Source organism: Apis cerana, linkage group LG9 (genome assembly GCF_029169275.1).
Source record: "Apis cerana isolate GH-2021 linkage group LG9, AcerK_1.0, whole genome shotgun sequence".
NCBI classification, from domain to species: domain Eukaryota; kingdom Metazoa; phylum Arthropoda; class Insecta; order Hymenoptera; family Apidae; genus Apis; species Apis cerana.
Genome location: NC_083860.1, coordinates 7,720,631 through 7,739,056, shown reverse-complemented (window position 1 = coordinate 7,739,056; position 18,426 = coordinate 7,720,631). Strand labels below are relative to the sequence as shown.

The 18,426-nt window shown below is 22.1% G+C and overlaps 3 protein-coding genes across 6 annotated transcripts; 1 reads left to right on the top strand and 2 right to left on the bottom strand.

The window, feature by feature from the left end:
- Positions 1 to 427: 427 nt before the first annotated feature.
- LOC108000057 (histone deacetylase 6) lies at positions 428 to 7,795 on the bottom strand. 4 transcript variants are annotated; one of them, XM_017060244.2, is made up of 19 exons: positions 7,434 to 7,795; positions 6,663 to 6,839; positions 6,170 to 6,592; positions 5,989 to 6,086; positions 5,390 to 5,563; positions 5,106 to 5,298; positions 4,923 to 4,982; positions 4,117 to 4,206; positions 3,922 to 4,028; positions 3,713 to 3,856; positions 3,536 to 3,639; positions 3,258 to 3,427; positions 2,812 to 3,152; positions 2,548 to 2,743; positions 2,325 to 2,454; positions 1,715 to 2,254; positions 1,153 to 1,319; positions 755 to 1,042; positions 428 to 686 (listed from the first exon to the last, which is right to left on the bottom strand). In XM_017060244.2, the coding sequence occupies exons 1-19, from the start codon at positions 7,434 to 7,436 to the stop codon at positions 609 to 611; spliced, it is 3,483 nt and encodes a 1,160-aa protein (XP_016915733.1). In that variant the 5' UTR covers positions 7,437 to 7,795; the 3' UTR covers positions 428 to 608. The 4 variants fall into 4 exon arrangements, with proteins under 4 accessions (XP_016915733.1, XP_061935339.1, XP_016915810.1 ...); XM_062079355.1 differs by having other exon boundaries at positions 6,672 to 6,839; XM_017060321.3 differs by lacking the exon at positions 7,434 to 7,795 and adding an exon at positions 7,270 to 7,407.
- LOC108000241 (mitochondrial intermediate peptidase) lies at positions 7,393 to 11,559 on the top strand. Its single transcript, XM_017060507.3, is given in 12 exon segments — positions 7,393 to 7,444; positions 8,138 to 8,143; positions 8,146 to 8,288; positions 8,373 to 8,635; positions 8,731 to 8,917; positions 9,048 to 9,127; positions 9,200 to 9,388; positions 9,480 to 9,621; positions 9,727 to 10,065; positions 10,401 to 10,622; positions 10,717 to 10,947; positions 11,029 to 11,559. Coding segments are annotated over 12 exon segments (2,133 nt in total). The 5' UTR covers positions 7,393 to 7,407; the 3' UTR covers positions 11,323 to 11,559.
- On the bottom strand, positions 11,560 to 18,093 carry LOC107999906 (cullin-4A). The gene is made up of 11 exons (XM_017060002.3): positions 17,505 to 18,093; positions 16,436 to 16,799; positions 16,162 to 16,350; positions 15,884 to 16,030; positions 15,624 to 15,810; positions 15,357 to 15,549; positions 14,990 to 15,291; positions 14,614 to 14,844; positions 14,249 to 14,527; positions 14,022 to 14,174; positions 11,560 to 13,942 (listed from the first exon to the last, which is right to left on the bottom strand). Exons 1-11 carry the CDS (start codon positions 17,806 to 17,808, stop codon positions 13,847 to 13,849), a joined length of 2,445 nt encoding a protein of 814 aa, XP_016915491.1. The 5' UTR covers positions 17,809 to 18,093; the 3' UTR covers positions 11,560 to 13,846.
- Between the last annotated feature and the right edge of the window lie 333 nt (positions 18,094 to 18,426).

The following is an 18,426-nucleotide window of genomic DNA, read 5'->3' as shown; positions in this document are numbered from 1 at the left end:
TAATAAAATTTTCTAAAGATAATTAAAGATATGTATATGTATATAAATATGGAACAATCAATTATCTATTTCATAATTTATAGAAATAAATATATATATATATTATAATATAGAAATAAATATATATATATATTTATTTCTATATGTAATATAGAATATATGTAATACTTCATATATATTTACAAAATTTTCTAATAATAATAATAATAATAATAAAAATATTTTTTAATTTTACATAAACATTTTTATTTCTTATTTTATATAAAAATTTATTTTTTATTTTTTTATTTAATTTTATATAAAAATTTAATCCAACTATTACTAATATTTTAATATAATTTTAAATTGAATTGATAATATTAAGAATACTAAAATGATTAAAAATGATTAAAAAGTTCTAATATCTTTAAGGCATAAAATAAAAAAATGCATTAAATGTTAGATTTATTTTGTATCTTGTCTGTAATAAAAGCTATAAAATTATAATACATAAATTATGTTAACAATTTATCTAAACATAATACAGAAATAAAAGTATATACTTTAAAGATTTACAGATATTATAAAATACATAGTTAATTGCAAATTTTTTTAAATATATTTTTATTTCAATCATCATTATATGTCCATGGCAATTCCTCATTAAATTTGCTTTGATGTGCAGCATTACGAGCAGCAAATAATCGCTACAAATATTATTAAACATTAAAAAAGATATTAAAATAAACATTTACAATAAATATTTAAAACTTACTGGATTATCAATGTATGCTTCACATTTATAACACCAAACTGATAAATCACTAAAACTTAGTGCCAATGGATGTTCCATTTTTTCAGCATGTAATACACCATGTTGATTGATATTACGCGCACAATGAATAATATAACATTGTAGACAGATCCAATTTTCAGCAGTACTTCCACATTCTACACAAGGTAAATGTACATCAATTCCCAAAGCTGGTACATCCCTAATACTATCTAAATGTGGACATTCTCTTAAAGGTATCACTGCAAACATGTCTCCAGCTACTAGTGCCTATAGAATTTTATAAAAAATTCCAATAATGAAAATTAATTTAATAATATATTTAATTAATATATAATATTAAATATATAATATATAATATTAAAAATTTTACTAATTACTTGTAAATTTTCTGAAAAATAATCATATAAATTTTTATTGCCACTTGTTTGTGTAATTATTCTTTCATTCTGTTTACCACTACTACCAGCAGCAAAACTAGTAAAATTTTCATTAGAATGTCCTTCTTTTTGATCTTGATTCATATACGTCTTTGTATATTTAGAAACTATAAAAATAATTCTTTATGTGAGAAACTGTTTTATAAATATACAAAAAATTAATAAAAGAATTTAAAAGCTTAAAGACTTAATATATCACAAGAAGCAAACATATCCAATCAATATAAATCATTTTCGATATAAAATCATCTTTTATCATTATAAACATTCAATATCATGTGAAATAAATCTCTTTATTTATATTTAAAAAAGAATTTTAATTACGATATCCAATATTCACAAATGACAAAAATTGATTTTACTCGAAAAAATTAATTTAAGAATTTACATAATTGAATATTTTTTACTTTTTTTAAGTATTATAAGTCCTTAAAGTTTTAGATTTTTTTTTTAACACTTTGTATATATATATATATACATATATATTTCTAATTTATCATACCTTCGTTATAGAAAGTATTATCATTAAGTTGAGTATTTTCTGACTCGTAATATGAATCAATCGCTTCATCTAATTTGTCATTAAGATCTACGTTTTTAATTTTGTTTATGAATTTCCAGGTTGCAATTTTTTTATTTTGCATTTTTTCTGTCTCAATTTCTTCCAATGCTATCTTAGATTCAGAATATTTTAAAAGTTCTTCGTTGTTTATAATTTGTTCATTTGTTTTTTTATATGATACTTTAGGTTTAGAAAGTATTTTTTCCTTTGGTAATGATAAATTAAATATTAAATTTGGCCAATATTGTTTTTGAGTTTTTAAAACATTATGGATAGTGTGAACAGCACTTGCACATGGAATTTGTCCACTTTCTAACATTGGTAAAGGATCACCAAGCAAGGATTTCGTACAAATAGCCATTGCATGTGCAACTGAATTAGTATTGTAACCTCCTTCAAGACTAAGAATAACACGACCATTAGCTAAAGAAGATAGCCAATGTGTTAAATGTCCATACAATTCTGGTGTTACAAAACAACCTTAAAAATAAGGAAAATATTAATGTAAACTTTAACAATAATAAAGAATATTTATAAAATAGTACTATACCTCCTAAAGGATCACCAATACAGGCATCAAAACCTGCAGAAACTAAAATCAATTCCGGATTAAACTGATAAGCAATTGGCATTATTATTTGCTGAAACGCTGCTATATATTCTGCATCACCCATTCCTTTCTATAATTTAAATAATACAAATAATACAAATAATTACAATAATTCTACTTTGTTAATATTAACTTATTTTGCAGAATATCTTCTAAGATTAACCTTATTCCATGGTATATTAACGGTAAAACCTTCTCCTGATTCAGAACCAACATAAGAATAATTTGCTCGTTTAGAGTTTGGAAAAAAACTACCATTATCGTAACGATGAACAGATATATATAAAACTTTAGAGTCTTCTTCAAAAATAGATTGAGTTCCATTACCATAATGTACATCCCAATCTACTATCAATACTCTGAAAATTATATTATTGTTTATATCGAGATAGTCAATATAGTCAATATATAAAATAAATCATAATACCTTTTTACATGATGAAATTCTATAGCATATTTAGCTGCTATAGCTACATTGTTAAAAATACAAAAACCACATGCTGCATCCTCTGTAGCATGATGCCCTGGAGGTCTAATGATAGCAATACCAGATTGACTTTCTCCATTCAAAACATTATCAATTACTTGTAGTAATGATCCAGTTGATATACAAGCACTTGACCATGTTTCAGGATGCAAATAAACTGAATTATATGTTTCTGCTTGCTTTTTTAGCTCTTTTGATTTTAAATTTTTTGTATTTTTTATTTTATCAATATATTCTTTTGTATGGACTAATAATAACTCTTCTTTTGTTGCACTTCGTCCCTTCAAAATAATCGGTAAATAAAAATTAATATTTCAAATAAAAATGTTAATGTTAACATTCATTTTAGTGCAAAAGTTATCTTTCTTAAAAATAAATTTACATACTTGTTGCACATAACTTCGATCAAGTAGATTATATTCTTGAAATTTTTTATAAATAATATTAATACGATGTGGTTTTTCTGGATGATTATCATCAGATATATTGCAATGTTTTAACATTCTATCATCATAAACAATACATACTTTATTAGGTGCTTTAGATAAATTAGTAACTAAAAGGAAATTTATATTTATAAATTTTACATTATTATATGTACATTTTATATATATATATATATATATATAATTAATTGTTAAATTATCAAATTAGAGATACTTACATTGTATTAATGTATTCAATTGCTTTTCTATTATTTCAATAATTTCTTGAGTTTGAACTGGATAACAATTTTGAGTTTCATATACTTTTGGTCTAACAGTTTCTCTGAAGTAGATAAATATTTATATAACTAAAAATAATAATAATAAATTTTATTAAAAATAATTTAATTTCTTACTTGAATATAACTACAGGTAAATATTGATTAGTATTTTCTTCTTTATTATTTGGTGTACTATTAATACTATATGTATCTTGATATTGATAACATTTCCAATATGGCTTATGTGTATAAATTGTATTCAAAATTGTATCACGTATACTAAAATTATATTAAATATATAAAATCATAATTAACAATTATACATGTTTGTATTTTTAGTTTACCTTATTGAAGGTAATGTAAGAGTTTCTAACATAGGACATGGATCATTTAACAAAGTACGCAATGTTAATGCTGCACTTTCACTTAATGATTTTAAACAATAACCACCCTGCAATGAAAAATATAATGAAAACAATATATTTGAAAAATTAGATATACAATAAAATTCAATAATAGAATGAAAATATATTTTGTACCTCTAATATAACAGCAACTTTTCCAGAAGCCAAACATAATAATGATGATAGTAAATGAGCATAACATGCTGGTGTTACCAACATTTCACCCTAAATATTAATAAAATAAAAATATTAAAATTCTTCATATATACAATGTTCATCTTAAGTCAAAGAGAAGATAACATTTTTTTATTTTTTATTTATTTTGAGAAAATCAAGTTAATCAATTTTTTATGTGAATAAAATCAATTGAGTGAATCAAAGTTAATAAACAATTCAAATAAATCAAATATATCAGTTTACAATTTTACAAATGAATTTAGCTAATTTCTAAAATTATTGATAAAAAGTTATTCTATATATGTTATACACATTTAATTTTTTCATTCTTGAAAAATATAGAGATATAGAGAATATAGAGATTGAATATAATATATACAGTTAAAAAGTAACCAAATATTAATATTAAATGAATTTTTAATTTTTATTTCCTTTAAAACTAATTTGTTTTTCATTTTTATATTTTTATATCTTTTGTTCATTTTTATATTTATAATGATTTTTTCCCAATTATTGAAAATTAATTAAATGACAAATTCGAAAAATAAAAATAAAAAAAATATATATTTTTTTTTATTTATTTATTTTTGCACATAAAATTATTCTTTATTCTTTCATATCATTTGTTTTGAAATATATTTTGAAATATATATTTCAACTTTTTCATTTTGAATCATAAATTAAATCCAGACAATGACAAGATTTGAATTAAATTAAGATAAAAACAAATTATAAAAAAAAATAAATAATATTTATTAATTTACCTCTGGACAACCCAAAGCTGCATCATAACCAGCTGATACTATTATAAGATCTGGTTGAAACTGGAATAATTAAAAATGATTTTTTTTTAGAAATCATATTCAGAATTTATATTAATATTTTTCATAATTACATTACTTAAATTATATTACTAAAAATAAATTATAATAATGTAATATTTTTACCTCATAGGCCATTGGTAATAAAACTTGTTGAAATATAGCTAAATAATCAGCATTAGTCATACCGATTTTATTAAGTGGCACATTAAAATTATATCCCTCTCCTAACTCATCTCCAACAAAATGAAAATTAGATTCTCTAAGATTTGGCCAAAATTCACCATTTTCGTAACGATGAATAGAGAAATAAATTACTCTACATATAAAATTTATAATTTATTATTAATTAAATTTATACTATTATAATATTTATAGATAATAGAATGTTTAGAAAAATATTTACATACTGTGGATTATCATAAAACATTTGTTGAGTAGCTTGCCCATGATGTACATCCCAATCAACAATTAAAATTTTACTAACTAAATTATTACATAAAACTTTTTCAGCAGCTATTGCAACATTATTGAAAAAACAATATCCACAATATTCTGATTTCATTGCATGATGTCCTGGTGGTCTAGAATATATTATAGAAAATGGAAAAAGTAATATTAATATTTTTTTTTCTCAGATTCTAGAAAAAATTGAAAAATTTTACTATGTTAAATCACTGTAAATAAAAAAAATATATACATTATGGATTTTAATTCATTTATTATTATTTAAAAAACCAAAATTTTTTTATATATTATAGAAAATTTTTATAATGTATATTTATGATCTTTTTTTTTTATAGTCAAAAATAATTATCCAGAAATATTTAAAATATTAATATATAATGTTTAACATACAAAATTTTATTTTTTAAATGAACCAAAAAACTTAAAAAATCATAGCATATAATATATATCTTTAATTTAAAATTATTTACCAAATATGCTTAAAAAAGTTTTTAATTTCTTTTTTGAAATATATTACATATATATGTATTATTACTTATACCTTATAATAGCCATTCCATTTTGGATTTCTCCTTTGCAAATACTTTCTACTAAATTTATTGTTGAACCCACGGCTAATAGAGACAATCGATAAGTAGACTAGAGCAATTTTAAATGATTTAAATATAAATATTTAAAATGAATACATTATTTTACTTCATAATTAATAATTATTTACATACAGGATGTATATAAATGGCATCATATTTTGATGATAATAATTCTAAATTATTTGTATCTGTACACCCATCAGTACTCTTTAAAATATCTATTTGTTCTTGACTATGTTTCATAAGTATTTCATTCTCTGAAGCTAATCTTGGTGTTATCAACTTGCATCTACTTATTAATCCCAATTCTTCACATCTCTGTAAAACTCTTATTAATCTAGCAGGACATTCTGGATAATTTGAATCCCAAAGACATTTATGTTCTGCCATAGAATGATCAAATACAATACCAGTTTCCATTCTTTTTATATTATATGCATCAATAGCTTTTTGATATATATCACGTATAAAAACATTATTAGATTTTTTTCCTTGTAATACACGTTGTTGAGCTGCTTCACGTTTAGCTGCTATTAAAGCAGCAGATGGACGAACCTAATCAAATGAAAAAAATAAAAAATTTACAATTATCATTAAATTATTTTTTTATGATTTTTATATTTACATTGAATACTTTTGTAGATTTCTTGACACTTTTCTTATCTGTCGTAGACATAGTATTTTTAATATTCTTAATATTATTTGTTTTCTTTGAATTTTCTATAGTCTTTATTAATTCAATCTCACTGTCTGCTAATTGTTTAACAGCAGTGAATAAATCTTTACATATCATAGAATTAGACTGCAAAAAAACAAAAACATTTTATTTTATAATTTTATAACTAAAAATTTTATAGATAAGATAAATATAAATGAAAAATAAAAAAATAAAAAAATATATTTCAACAAATAAATCTGAATTGGAATTATTCTTAAATAATAATAATAATATATATATATATATATATATATATATATATATATATATATTATTATCATTATTATTATATATATATATATATTTTTTAATTTTATATGATATTGTAATTTAAGAATAAAATAATTTATATAAAAAAAAATCATGAAAAAATATTATGAAAAATTATTATATAAAAATAACATAAAAATAACAATAATAAATATAAAAAAAATAACATAATTGAAAAAATTACACATTCAATAAAATCAAAAGTAAAAATATGTTTAATTACATAAATTAAAAAAATTATTACGGAATAAATTAAGTGATGTCAAATAATATATGAACAATATAAGACATATCCTTATATAGTACACAAGAACATATACTTGTACCCCTTCTACTTGACATATAAAAACCTATTATATTCGTTTTATTCAAACAACTGCATATGATTGAAAAAATTATTTTCCTTACCATTTATATTCGTAAGTAACCTCAAAATTTATAATAGAAAATTGAATTATCTAATAAATTATTTTAATAAATAAATCATGCTCAAATGAAAAATTTTTAAACTTTTGTCAATCAAAAAGAAATTTATTTTATAAATTGAATATTTTTTCTATTAAAACACATTTGTTCTGTTTTTTCTTCATTTTCACTTTCAATTTTATTTTCATACAATTCTAATGAAAATTTATGTTTTTACTTGTAACACCATTTTTAATTTGTAACTACAGACTTAGTTAAAATCACAGTAATGCCATCATCCAGTCAAAAATAGAATCACGTTTTCTAAGATTGTTACTTTGTGTTAAGTACACTATATAAATCATTATTTATAACCTCAATCGTTTTCTAATAAATGTACAATAACAAATTTATTTTACTTTTAAAAATATTTCTGTCATTTCATAAAAAATAAATATTATTAAAAAGATAAATAATCAAATGACTATATGACTATATGTGAAAATAAAAAATAATTTGTTAATAATTTATTTTATTTGTTTTTATATATAAATTATTCTATTGCTTAAAAAAATTTTAATTACATGTTTTATCATTATAATTTAAATTAATATTCAAATATTGTTTGCATAAAATTTCTTTAAATTATGTTTTGATTTATAATATTTTGAATGAATATAATAATTTCTATTCTTGAAAACTTTTAGTATATTATAAAAAATGATCCAAATGTTGAAGAAACAATTTCCAAGAAATTGTAAAAGACATAGAAATGTAAATACATGGTCATCTCTTGCAACAGCATTCAATTCTATTAATAAAGAAAAATATGGATTTGATTTTTTAAGAAAAGAAACTGTGAGTAATATATATTTTTTAAAATATTCATAATTATTTGTATAAAATATATTAAGTTTTAAAATTTTGATATTTTTTATATAGGGATTATTTGGAATATCTGAATTAAAAACATCAGAAGGATTTAATATTTTAAGAGATCAAGCAATATCCCAAACAGATGCACTTATAGTAGAAGCTATGAGTCAAAATAGAAAACGAAAAATGGTAGAAATTTTTGACGATATGTCTGATACATTATGTAAAGTTGCAGATTTAGCAGAGTTTATTAGAATTGCACATCCACAAAAACAGTTTGTTATAGCTGCAGAGAAGACTTGTCTTTCTGTTAGTGGTATTGTAGAGAAGTAATTACTTTTAAAAATATTAAATAATTAATAAATATTTATAATTTTTTTAAAATTATGAAAATGATATAAAAATTATTTACAAATTTTTTTAGACTAAATACTCATCGTGAACTATATAATGCATTGAAACACATAGTATATAATGAAGATATTCAGAAAACATCTGTACTAGATAAACATGTTGCAACATTATTCTTATCTGATTTTGAATTATGTGCTATTCATTTACCAGAATCTATAAGAGAAAAAGTTGTGCAATTGAATTATTATATATTACAAGTATATAGATTAATATATTTTATTTATTTGTATAAATGTTTATATTATATAAATATATATATATATATATATATATATATATATATATATATATTTAGAAACATTTATTATAATTATATTTTTCAAATAGGTAGGTCAAAAATTTATGACAGGTGCTAGTAATACAAGAGCAGTAGATTCTAGTATTGTTCCACCTAATATAAGACAATAGTAAGTTTCATAAGTAAATAATTTTTTCATTTAAAATATGAAATTTAAAATATTTTTTAAAAAATATTTTAGCTTCACAGAAAAGGATAATAAAATATATGTTCAAGGACTTTATGTAGATTCTCCTAATTGCTTACTTAGAGAAACAGCATATCGTATATTTCTATATCCTGATGAAGAACAAGAATATCTCCTACAAGAACTTTTAAATTCTAGATATACTTTGGCTAAACTATGTGGATTTTCATCTTATGCTCATCGGTAGATTATAAATATTTATTGATAAAACTAAAATTAACTAAAATTACTATGAATTGTATACATATATGTATTAAAAGTAAATAATTTATAGAGCTGTTAAAGGAAGTACTATGGAAACACCTGAAGTAATATATGAATTTCTCAATATCTTAAATGATAATTTAAAGTCTAAAACAAAGCAAGATTTTAATGAAATGCAAAAAATGAAAAATATTGAATCACCCATAAAACAGGTTTACAAAATTTATCAAATATTATTTATAATATTTTTATTTTAAAAAATGTTATTAAATTAAATTAATAAATAATTTACATTATTTTTTATTTTTTATATTTAGAAAATAATGCCATGGGATACAGCTTATTTTACAGCAAAAGCAAAAAGAAATTGGTTAAATATATCTATTACTGAATTTGCACCATATTTTTCACTTGGTGCTTGTATGGATGGAATTAATATATTGATACAAGCATTATATGGTATCCGATTGGAATATGTACCAGTTTTATCTGGTGAAGTTTGGGCAAATAATGTACATAAAATTGTTGTAATAGATGAAAATGAAGCAGTTTTAGGTTACATATATTGTGATTTTTTTGAAAGAGAAGGAAAACCTAATCAAGATTGTCATTTTACTATTAGAGGTGGAAGGCAATTATCTGATGGATCTTATCAAGTAATTTAAATAAAGAAAAAATATTTATATAGAATATATATATATACAAGGTACTCATTGTAATAATCACATAATTTTTTAGATGATAATTCAATAAATATTTTAAATAAAAAGATTAGTTAGATTATTTTGGTAAGATAACTTTAATTTTCCAGTAAATGTGTTTTAACTTTTATAATTGCTAACTGAATATTGATTAATAATTTTTTATTATAATTTTATTTGAATCACTTTTTTTATTAATTTAATAGAATGATGAATACCTTGTATATTACATTTTTCATACAATTTAATAATATTTTTCATCATTATCATTATTCAAATGTTTATTTTAGAATCCTATAGTAGTATTAATGTTATCATTACCAGTTCCAACATGGTCCAAGCCATGTCTACTTAGTCCTTCTTCTGTAGAAAATTTATTCCATGAAATGGGTCACGCATTACATTCTATGCTAGGTAGAACAAAATATCAGCATGTAACAGGAACTAGATGCAGTACAGATTTTGCAGAAGTTCCAAGTGTTTTAATGGAATATTTTGCAAGTGATCCAAGAGTAAGTTATTAAAAATTATAATCAAATAATTTTTAAGTAATTTTTAAATAAATTTTATAATTTATAGTTTATATATATTAATATATATTATTAGGTTGTATCCACATTTGCTAGACATTTTCAAACTTTTGAACAAATACCAATAACATTATTAGATAAATTATATGCTTCAAAAAACATATTTTGTGCTTCTGAATTACAAAATCAGATATATTATAGCATGTTAGATCAAGTTTATCACAATGGACAATTAGAAAAGTCATCAACTGAAATTTTGAAAGAAATACAAGGAAAATATTATGAACTTCCTTATATTGAAAATACAGTATGCAATTTTTTCTTTTTTAGTTTTTACAATAATTTATTATAAATAATAAAAATTATAAATAAAAAATTATATTTTTAGGCATGGCAATTAAGATTTTCTCATTTAGTTGGATATGGTGCGAAATATTATTCTTATTTAGTATCTCGTGCAATTGCTTCATGGATATGGCAAACATATTTTCAAGGAGATCCTTTCAATCGAACGGCAGGCAATCGATATTGGAAAGAATGCTTAGCACATGGAGGTGGAAAGCTTCCTTCTAAATTAGTATCTGATTTTTTAAATAAACAGGCTAATGCTAGTAATCTTGCAAAATCTTTGCTTTATGAAATTGATATAAAAACCAAACATGTAGAAAAATTAAGAGGATAAGAAAACCGCTAGAAAAGATTATATATTTGGAAAAATTTCTTTTTAAAGATATGAAATACTTATAAAATTTTCTTGTATATAATTTTTTTAACAAAATATTCATGATGATTTATAGTACGTTTAAAATAAGTATTGTACAAATACATCATTTCAATCGTAATTGTAAAAACATAAATAGTTTTATAATTTAATATTTTATCTTGTAAATAAAATGTAAATATCATGCATAAAACATAATTTGAGTTTTTTCTTTTATTTTATTACAAGTATGGAATCTTATTCTATTTACAATCTTGTTAAATCTACGAACGATTACACAAAAATAAGTTTTTGAATGTAATACAGAGAAACGCAGTATAAGGTAATTTATGAAATTTAATTTACATAATTTAAATCATTTATAATTTTCTTGCATTATATTATTTCTAAAAGAAATCAAATAAAATAACAAAATTCTGAAATAATATGAAAATTATCTTTTTGAATCTATTTTAAAATGATTTCTTTATATGAATTTACCATGTACTGCGTTTAGGAGATAGTTTTAATATATATTAAAACTTTTCATAGGATTTGCATTAAAATTACCTAATGGTTCATCAACATTTTTTTTTTATGTTTATACAAAATTTCATTAATAAGCTATTTCATAATTACACATAAAATGACTGAACAAGCCACTGGATGATTCAAATTTTATTGATTGTATTATTAATAATATATTTATTTATATATATATTTTCTTTTTTCAATAACAATCGATTTCTACGTTATGAAATTCTGTTTTTTCTTTTGAAAATGTTTTCTTACGTAGTTTGTGGAATATAATTAGATATTTGTATTCACAAAAAAGCACTGGACCTTCTTTTTACAATAATTTTTTGTTTTCATCTTTAGATTATAGTAAATAAGATAATAAGAAATTCTATATTCGATTTAGCATATAGTTACAGTACAGTAATTTTATTTATATTTTATCTTGCTAGAAATTTTATTTTGCACAGCATTTACATGAATAATAAATTATTTCTTTAACACTCATTTGTGAAATAACCTTGTAATACAGAGTTACTAAAAAAAAAAAGAATAATTTTACATAATAAAAAATAAAGAAATATGTTATTAAAAGCATAATTTTAAAATTTCCTGGAATATTAATAAACCATAGTTGGTGAAAATTCTGTAAAACAATATTTTTGCAATCTACAAATTGAAAAAATTTATTCTAAACAAAATTATTAAAATTTTTATTTTATATTATGATCTGTATAAAGTAAATTGATAATTAGTCAAGAATAATTTGTATCACATTGATTCTTAATTTGTATATAAAGATAGAAGATTTATATATTTTTATAAACTTGTACTTTATCAAGTTATAATTCACTCAAAAGATATGCAAAAAGTAAATATCAAGTAAATATAATATTATTTGTATTTATATTTAAATAGTTATTATAATTTATCATATGTAGTGAAAATTGTAAAGCTAATGGCAGAGTACTTATTTTATAATAATACGAAACATTTTTACTATTTGTTTTTTTATCTTTATAAAAAAGATACATTTGTTAGAGAAAAATACATTAAAAAATATTAATTTTAATAATATGCAGGTTATAAATAAAACATGCATTATTTGAAAGATGTTTCATATTATTATTAAATTTATTATAAATTTACATATTGCTTTACTATTTTTTTTTTTTTTTTTTTTTTTTGACAAAAATGGACATTGTTTGTACAAATTGTATGTTTTCCTATTGAATTTATAAACTCTGTATTATAAGGTAATATACAAAAATTTGTTATAGAAATTCATAATATTATGTTTTTAATAAGATTTCTTCAAATATTTTTTTGTTCATTTTTTTCAATATGAACGTACCGTAGTTTTTCCTTTTCGGTATTCCTAAAATTCTGTAATGAAGTACTTTTTCATGTAATGAACATATTCAGTACATGAATTATTATTTTATAATGTATTTTCTATTTGTTTAAAATTATTTCAATGACCAGTTCAATATCCATAATATTAATATTATTTCTTCTATTTATTATAAATAACGCATTCCTATTCACTTTCGGTCATTGCATTTTTTTTAATTCTTAGAATATTCTATGTTATCTTCTTAGACCTGTATGCTGTGAAAAACTGTTCTGCATAAAAAACTGTTGATATATTTCTTTAAATGCTGTATTAAATATTTTGCACATGGTCCTTTTTTAGCGAAATCCATAAACAAAAGAATAATAACAGTAAAGCACTATCTTAAAGATGACCTCAATTGTCCAGTATTCATTACGCACTATAAAAACCGAATTTATAGAGTCCACTCTATTTTTTTTATTAACTGATCACATAATGCAACATTATGCTGACATTCAATCAGTTATAAGTTTTTTATTTTTTTCTTGTTCAACATGTCACATTCACAATGAGCAAACACCAAAATAAATTGGTTTTTTTGCTAAAAAACACAGTGACCACCCAGTCTAAAATGACTTTGGTATTTGGTTCAGGTTATGCAACATAATTGTACTCATTTGCATTATCTTTATCTCGTTCCATGTAATCCCTATCTATGAGAGATTCAATTCTCTTTTTCAAATCTGCAGGCTGAAAATTTTTTTTATAATTATATAATTTAATATATTTAAAATCTTCATGATATATATTATTTTATAAATTGCAATACCTTTACAGGAAACTTAAGTTGATTGTATAATTCACTAATCAACAAATTGTGCGAAAGTGTTTTTCTCATTTTCATAATTCTAACAATAGCTGCATCTATCTGATACTGTCTATCCTGATATACTCTTTCCTCTGTAGCTTTTTGTTCCTCATTCTGAACAAAAAATAAATAATACATTTTTTAATTATATATTATGTAAAAAAAAATAATTATTTAAAAGATCATACCGTTTCTTTCATTTGAATTTGATTTATCTTAATTCTGAATAATTTATTTGTAAAGTCTGCATTAAAAACAAATCTATCGTTATCTGCAACATCCCTTCCTCTTGGATTTTTTTGTAACACTCTAGCTTTTCCACAAGCTAAAGATTGTAAAGTTCTTCTAAGTTCACCATCTTCTATATTTGTTGCTGCTTTTATATCTTCCAAGGACAAATTGTCAGCATCATTAAACAAAATTAACACCAATGCTTGAAATAATGAAACTTGAAGTTCTTTGTTGCCCTATTTTGACATTTAAGTGAAATGTTTGATGGAATATATAATTAACTATTTAATATAAATTTAATACATTAATATATCAATAATACCTGATTAAACCAAGCTTTTAATACACAATGCCCTAAAGTAGGTTGCCATTGTAATTTTCTACCACTATGTTTTCCCAAATAAAATTTATTAAATACGTCTTGATATTGAACCATTTCTGGTGGTAATGTTACTTCCATTACAGGATATGTTGGCCAATAACCCATTGTAAGTATCGAAACAGTCAAATCCAAATTACTAGCAGACAATTCACTTTGCAAATTTCCTGCATACTGATTTAAAGTATAAAAAAAATTTTATAATCATATAATTAAATAAATAATATATAAAAAATAATTTGTAAATATATTAAATTAAAAATAAACTAAAAATAAATAATTAATATATATATAAAATTAACATAAGTTTTATTATTACCTGTTTAAAGGCAATATTAATATCTTTACTAAGTTCCATATCTTTAAACATTCCTTCCAATTTACTAGTAAAACCTCCTCCACATTCTTGTTTTAATTTGGATAACATGGATTTTTCAGCATCAACAGAAGCTGATTTACCAACTAATAAACGTTTAGCTAAATCTTTTTTATAAAATGCTTCAAATACATCTTTTCCATGTATAAATCTAAACAGTACCATAATTTTATCTAATAATCTTTCCAATTCTTCTTCTGTTGCTTCTTTATTACCCGCTCTAAGTTTGCAGTCAACAAATTTCGCTATTAAAAAAAATAAATTAATTAATATGATAATAAATATTATTCAAATAAAAATAAAATATTACCTATTAATTCAGCAGGTTTATTCGCACGTTGATTAATAAAAGCTTCAAAAGCTTCCTTTAAACTGTTTGCAAATTTCTCATTTTTATGAAAACATGTGTTAACTATATTGTCCATTTTATCTTTGAAATCTAAGAGTTCTTGAACCATAGTTTTATCTTTTTCAGGATCTATAACTATGGTTTTACCTTTTTTCTATGAACAAAAATAAACAATGTATTTATTACATATAATTAAAATTGTAAATATTTGAATAATTTATAAAATACCTTAATATAAGAATTAAAGTTTAGACAAAGTTCTACAAGGCCATTTTTCACTCGACTATATAAATTATAAAGTAAAGATAAATCATTAATTCTATTTTCATCCAATAAACCACTTAATCCTTTTTGTAAAATGCTGGTAATATGTTCAGACAATAATTGCTTTTCTACTGTATGTATTAAGGACCATCTATAATATTAAATTAACATTAATTAATAATAATATTATAGTTACAAATATTAATATGATATAAAATATTTACTTTGTAGATGCATCCAAATAATGTAACAAACGTTCATTTTCCTCTTGAAGTCGTTTGTCCACGTGTGCTAAGTACTCAGGAACATCATGTTCATTCATTAGTCGTTGACCTTCAGCAGCATATAGTCTTTCAGTAGCAACCAAAAATCTACAAAAATAAAGATTTAGCAAAAAAAATATAACATATAACAATCTATAAAAAAATATAAAAATCTATATATATTTATATAAAAGTATGTATATATATATAAGTATATATATTTATATAAAAAGTCATACTTAGTTTCAAAGGCATCTTGGTAGATTTGTAGATCTGATAACATTCTTAATAATGATTTAAGAAGTGTTCTATCCACTGTATCACCTTGACGTTCTTTTTCTATGAGCATAAGTAATCCTTCTACTGTACGTGTTTGAACTAAGTTATTCAAAACAATATACACTCTAAACAAATGTAAACCCATATCCCTAAAATAATACAAATACTAAGCAAAAAAATATAAAAAAATTTGTTTTTAATCATTTTTAATATTTTTAAATTTTTTAAACATACCAAATGGATAAAATACTTGGATTTTGTAATACATATGTTCTATCCAAATATAGAAAAATACTTCTAATCATAATCATTTGTCTGCAATGTGATTGCCAACATTCATTCATTTTTTTTAAGAATATATGCCTATCCATTGATTCTGCTAAAAATTGTTCTATATTTGCTTGCACATGTGCTTCTGTTAACCTTGTTAACTTTGTATATAATGTGGATGCCATCTTATGATTACACATATTTTCAACTGCTTGATAAAGTTCTTCTAATGAATAACGAATACTCTTGCTAGTTTGTATTGCTATTACAGCTTCTTGTAATTTTTCCCATGTCTGTTCTTGATAATTTTCTGGTAATTTTGGTTTATCTATATAAAATTTTTAATTATATTAAAATATTATATTATAATTATATTAATAATAATATTTGTATTTATTTTTTATATAAATATAATTTTCATTTTTATATAAATATTATTATATAGATACAATATATATAATTAATTTTTACTTATTAATATATTTTTTATAATGAATATGTATTAATAATACATATATAAAATACAATATTTTTTGTACCTTTTTTTTTAAATAATTTATTTTAAAATAAAATAAAAAAATAATAAATTGAAAAATATAAATTGAATCATAAATACGTTTTGAAATTATTACTATTATTACTAAAATAGCTCATTCGTATTTATTCTTTATTTTTATTTAATAAAATTAAAAATATAAATACACGAACTAACATATTTAATTAATTATACAATCAATATGAAATTTTTAATAAATATATAAAGAACAAGTAATGCGTCTTAAAGACGTTTATTCATTTCATTCTTTTACGATGTCAAGTTAGGTTATGTCAGCTTACTTTTATTAATCGCATTTAGAATTAATTTGACCTTCGTTAAATAATGAAGCAAAAGAATATTACAAAAATTACAAAATTATGTTAAAAAAGATGTCGTAATCCACGAAGGCACATTGCCAATCATAAATTACACCAAAAATCTTCACGAACAGTAGCAGCTGATTTTGAGGTTAAGTAGTCCCATGGTCTTGCTTACTTTTGAAATTTTTGATGACGAGTTTTCTAGCTGTACCAGGTTTTGCACTTGCCAAACTTGGTGAAATCTTGTTAACGCCGTTTGGATTCCCAACAGTTAAAGCTGAGAAATTGGCTCTCTTTTGAGTATCAGTCGTGGCTGCAGCCGTATCCGTCATGTTTTCAATCTCGTTGATCTCCGTGACCGCAACGGCGGACAGCTTGCTGCGTTTTGCAGCACCAAAGTTTAACACCGCTGCGTGATCAGCAGCCGTCCTCTTCACCTGTGCTGTGGCTAGAACCTGAGTTCCCCCGAGCCTAGACATATGCGTGCATCACTCGGCCACCGGCCCTCAGCACACGGAAAACACAGTTTTCCACTGAGAAATTGAAAAAATTCTCCTTCTGTGGTTCTACCCCTTTATCCCTCCAATCGACAAGCCGAAAAACTTATTTATCCCAAACTCTGCTTCTCACAAAACTCACGAACAATTGGCAATCTATGCACATGCGCGATACATTACGCGGCGCTCTCCGCGCGCTTACCGCGCACTTTTAATCATTATAATTTCATTCGTACTTTTTTCAAAGAAACAAGATAAAATATTTTAGAATATTAGAAATTTTATTCTATATTTCGATATACATACAGAAATATTGTGTACTAGTATATATTTAAATTATGGAAAATAGATTTTAGTATACGTTGTATTTTATTTTATAGCCATCTTGGAAAATTATCTAAGAATGCACAAACATTTTAATGTATCTAATGCATTAGTAATATATCCTAAAACATATATTATCTTCTATTCATACATTTCTTTTTTTAGCTTTAAAATGCAAAATTAAAATTGATAAAATCATATGTGCGTATAAAATATTATATATATATATATATATATATGTGTATATATATATATATATATATATATATATATATA

Coding starts and splice junctions, on each gene's coding strand:
- LOC107999906 (XM_017060002.3), bottom strand. CDS start 17,808: ATGTCTAGGCTCGGGGGAACTCAGGTTCTAGCCACAGCACAGGTGAAG. Junction 16,800..17,504: donor CGTCATCAAAAATTTCAAAA/GTAAGCAAGACC, acceptor AATTTTATATAG/ATAAACCAAAATTACCAGAA. Junction 14,528..14,613: donor TAAAAGCTTGGTTTAATCAG/GTATTATTGATA, acceptor ATGTCAAAATAG/GGCAACAAAGAACTTCAAGT.
- LOC108000057 (XM_017060244.2), bottom strand. Junction 6,593..6,662: donor AATCTACAAAAGTATTCAAT/GTAAATATAAAA, acceptor TCATTTGATTAG/GTTCGTCCATCTGCTGCTTT. Junction 3,153..3,257: donor ATCGAAGTTATGTGCAACAA/GTATGTAAATTT, acceptor ATTATTTTGAAG/GGACGAAGTGCAACAAAAGA.